Raw genomic sequence first — 4,134 nt, forward strand, 5'->3', positions numbered from 1 at the left:
TGAATGACCTTTCCAAAGGGGAGTGAGTTCAGAGAAGCAGAGCTTGGAACCTGATAGAACAAGGGTTAATTTGCACCTATGCTGGTTCTAATGAGAAACTCTGCATGGTAACAAGGATGAGGGTTTGAGATGACCAGAAATTAGAAGAAGACATACTGAATTCTTGACTATTGTTAGGTAAGGGATTCTGGTTTGGGATGGTTTCTGTGATGGGCAAGACTTAAAAAATCCTGAGACATAGAATGAAAATATTGCTCCTGAATGTTTTACCAGGTTCTTCTGTCCAAAGATATACAAGAATGAGCTTTGAGGCTCCATCCACACTCCTGGGGCTGGCAGTGAAGGGCCTGCTGAGAAATGAAGCCTTGGCCATCTCAGCACTGCAGAAGCTGCCCATGGAGCTCTTCCCATCCCTGTTCAAGGAGGCCTTCAAGAGCAGACATATGAAGATACTGACAGCGATGGTGGCAGAATGGCCCTTTGCTTGCTTGCCTGTGGGGGCACTGATGCGGGACCCTGATGTGATGATATTGCAAGCAGTACTGGATGGTGTAGACATGCTGTTGATGCAGAAAGTTGACCACAGGTAAGGCCAAAGGAGAACAGAATAGGAGTCGCTGGGTTACTGGTAAGAACCGTGGGGAGTCAAATAGAATGGGGTCTGTGATGAATTGGAGGCATCTGATTGTCTCAGCTTCAAAATCCGTAGAAGCCTCTATTTATAATTTGAATAATAATATAATCAACTTTCAGAAATTCAGGGCACCTCAGTGTAGATGTAGTCATAGTAGGATTAGTCTTCCCTGTCCTACCACTATGTACTAAGAAAATAAGTCAATAGAAACTGGATGGAGGGAAGAAGCATGAAAAGTATCCAGATGTAGCTCATGAAAAGAGCCCTTGCCTGACAGGTGCTGTTGCTAACATTAAAGAAGTGAAATGAAAGCTGACTCTATGTTGGTTCTCTTCTTTCATTGTGACACTTCACCTTTTTCCCCCATAGAAGGTCAAAGCTTCAAGTGCTGGACCTGAGGAATGTACACAATGTCTTCTGGGATGTATGTCCTGGAATAGAAGGTGTAGACTGCTCAAAAGGTACATTGAGTAAAGATCAAGCAGAGAATGGCCTTCCTAGATATTACCTGAGACGGTTTTTGAAGCTGGTCACTGATTTTGAACTAAGAGATCACCTGGATGAACAGCAAACATTCTTGCTGCAGTGGGCCCAGCAGCGAAAAGGTTCAATACATCTGTGCTGCATGAAGATGTCAATCTTTGCAACTTCTATGAATACTTTCATGATGGTTTTGGACACTTTCCAGCCATACTACATTGAGGAACTGGAACTATCCACAGTCTGGACTCCAGTTGCACTGAGTCGTTTTGCACGTTGCTTTGGCCAGATGAGAAATTTGCACAAACTCCATCTATCAGGCGTTTACATTGACACCAACAAGGATGTAAATACCCCAGAAGACAAAGAGAAGAAGTATTCTGCTAGGTTCATTTCTCAAATTTCCAAACTGAACTATCTCCAGCATCTCTACATCAATGGTTTCTACTTTTCCAGTGAGCACATGAAACAGTTGTTCAGGTAAGGAAGTTTAGAGAGCTGTTTTGGCTACCATAGCAAGCCTTACTCTGTTACAATATACATTAGTGAACACCTGAGATCAATCAGCCACTGTGACTTTCAAAATTATCAGCTCATTACAATATCTGATAATGGTCTGGATTCCATCTTTACTGGGTCAGAAGCACAATTGCTTTACTGACCACTCATAAGTAAATTTCTGCCGGGCGGTGGTGGTGCACGCCTTTAATCCCAGCACTCGGGAGGCAGAGGCAGGTGGATTGCTGTGAGTTCGAGGCCAGCCTGGGCTACCAAGTGAGTTCCAGGAAAGATGCAAAGCTACACAGAGAAACCCTGTCTTGAAAAAAACCAAAAAAAAAAAAGAAAAGTAAATTTCTGAGGTATTGTTAGTGATGTGAAGAGAGCTTCCTTAGGAGTAGGCACACTGTGACTCACAAAGATTCTCTCTGTGTATTATGTATCTTTTCTTGGAGTCCTGTCAACCCTGATGGGAGGGAACATGACAGAGCAGAAGCCCACAAGGCGGTGAGGAGCCATTCATGCATAGGTTTCCCTTGGGATCTCTGTCCTTATATCTTTGTGGACAGGAATTATCTCATGTGGAACCTCTGTCAGCTTTTATCTCCCCACAGATGGACAGATGATGTGAGCTCATTTCAGGCTTAGCAGATGCAAACTTGCTGGCAATGGGCTGAGGGTCGATTTCAGGGATTGATGCAGAGAAGGGGAACATAGGCTATGTTGGAAAGGTGGGACTGTAGTGATTTCTGCAGGACACAGGCCAAGATGTTGTTAGAACTATTTGGACTAGACTTCTTTTAGCAAATACTTCTAGGCTGTAATGGTCATCTCTTGTTCTCTGACATATTGGGAATGAGAAGATGCATCACCCAGTTGTGAGCCTATCAAAAGTGGTGGTAATAGACATGAGAAAACAATAGTTTCACTATAGTGAGGAGACATCAACAGGCTGTATATTGAGTATTCAGCTCCCATATAAAGACAGACTGACTTTGCTTTTGTGGTACTCTGTGCTGGCTAAATTGATATCAAATTGACACAGGCTAGAGTCACTGGAGAAGTGGATACTCAAAATCAGAAAATGCCTTCAAAATATTGGCCTGTAGGCTAAACCTGTAGAGAATTTTGTTTTCAGTGATTTATGTCAGAGGGCCCAGCTGATTGCAAGTCAGGCCATTCTTGGGCTGTTTTCTTTGGTTCTACAAAATATAGGCTGAGCAAGACATGGAGAACAAGCCAATAACCAACATCTCTACATGGCCTATTCTGAATAACTCCTTCTTCCAGGTTGCAGACCCATTTGAATTCCTGTCCTGTATTCCTTCAGTGATGGATTGTGGATTTCTAATCATAAGGCCAATAAATCCTTTCCTCTCCAAGGTGCTTTGGGATATTAGGTTTTATCATAGTAATAGTACTAAAGTAAGACATTGTCTCTGTAGTAGTATCAAAACTAAAACACTCTCCAAGACCATGAGACGGAACTGATCTCTTGTTCTTTCCTTAGATGCCTGAGGAGCCACTTGCAGTCTCTGTCCATCGATCTCTGTGAGTTCTCCCAGTCAGACTTGCAACACCTGTCTCAATGTAAGTGGCTTTTTCAGTTGAAGCACCTGAACTTCTGTGGTGTAATATTATTGAACTTATGTCCCACACCACTCCAATTTCTTCTTGAGAATGTAACAGACACTCTTCATACTCTGGAGTTAGAGAATTGCAGTATCAGAGACTCTCAGCTCCGTGCCCTCCTCCCTGCTTTGAGCCAGTGCCTCCATCTAACCAGGGTCAATTTCACTGACAATGACATATCCACATCTGTCCTGAAGGATCTTCTGCAAAGCTTGGGCAATCTAAGCAAGTTAACTGAGGAGTTGTACCCTGCCCCACTAGAGTGTTATAATGACCAAGGTCATTTCCTAGTCAGCAAATTTGCCAAAATGTGTCCTGATTTCCTGGATACAATCAGAGCCAAGAGAGAGCACAAAACAATCTCTTTTTTGTCACGCAATTGTCTCAAATGTTTCCAGCGCTGTGTCTTTGACAATAAGGCCAGACTTTGTCCTTGTTTGTCATAAACAGGAGTAGGTTGAGCCTGGATACTGAGAAATAAAAGTCTGGTTATAGGATTTTCAGTAAGTTGTCCATGAATATGTCATTTCAGACACTGTTTGGTGCATCAGCAACAAAATGGTGTTCATTGAATTCAAGCTCTAGGGAATGATTTTATGAAAAACAATAGGGCCAGGGGGACAGGTGTCTTGTAGAATCAGAAAGATGGATCTGCACCTCCAAGTATGCTTCTGTCAGGGTGTGGTCACCAGTGACTTCCCCCTGCATGGCAAGCTTATGAATGCTTTTCTCTGGTGCTCTACTCAGACATTGAACTCACTTTTCCATACACAGTCAGGATGTTATCTTATCTAGTGTGACCAAGTGGATTATAGTCCATGACTTGTTACAACAAAATGAACAGGAGTCATTTATCACATTGTCTTCCCCCCTCTACCTCCCATTGATTG

General features: G+C 42.9%; 1 protein-coding gene across 1 annotated transcript; it reads left to right on the forward strand.

The window, feature by feature from the left end:
* Window positions 1-299: 299 nt before the first annotated feature.
* On the forward strand, window positions 300-3,523 carry LOC114689143 (PRAME family member 12-like; the record flags this gene model as incomplete). Its single annotated transcript, XM_028863543.1, has 3 exons — window positions 300-586; window positions 1,004-1,594; window positions 3,123-3,523. Coding segments are annotated over exons 1-3 (1,279 nt in total), but the record flags the coding sequence as incomplete, so codon positions are not given.
* Window positions 3,524-4,134: the final 611 nt, after the last annotated feature.

This window comes from Peromyscus leucopus, unplaced genomic scaffold, assembly GCF_004664715.2.
Source record: "Peromyscus leucopus breed LL Stock unplaced genomic scaffold, UCI_PerLeu_2.1 scaffold_1528, whole genome shotgun sequence".
Taxonomy (NCBI): domain Eukaryota; kingdom Metazoa; phylum Chordata; class Mammalia; order Rodentia; family Cricetidae; genus Peromyscus; species Peromyscus leucopus.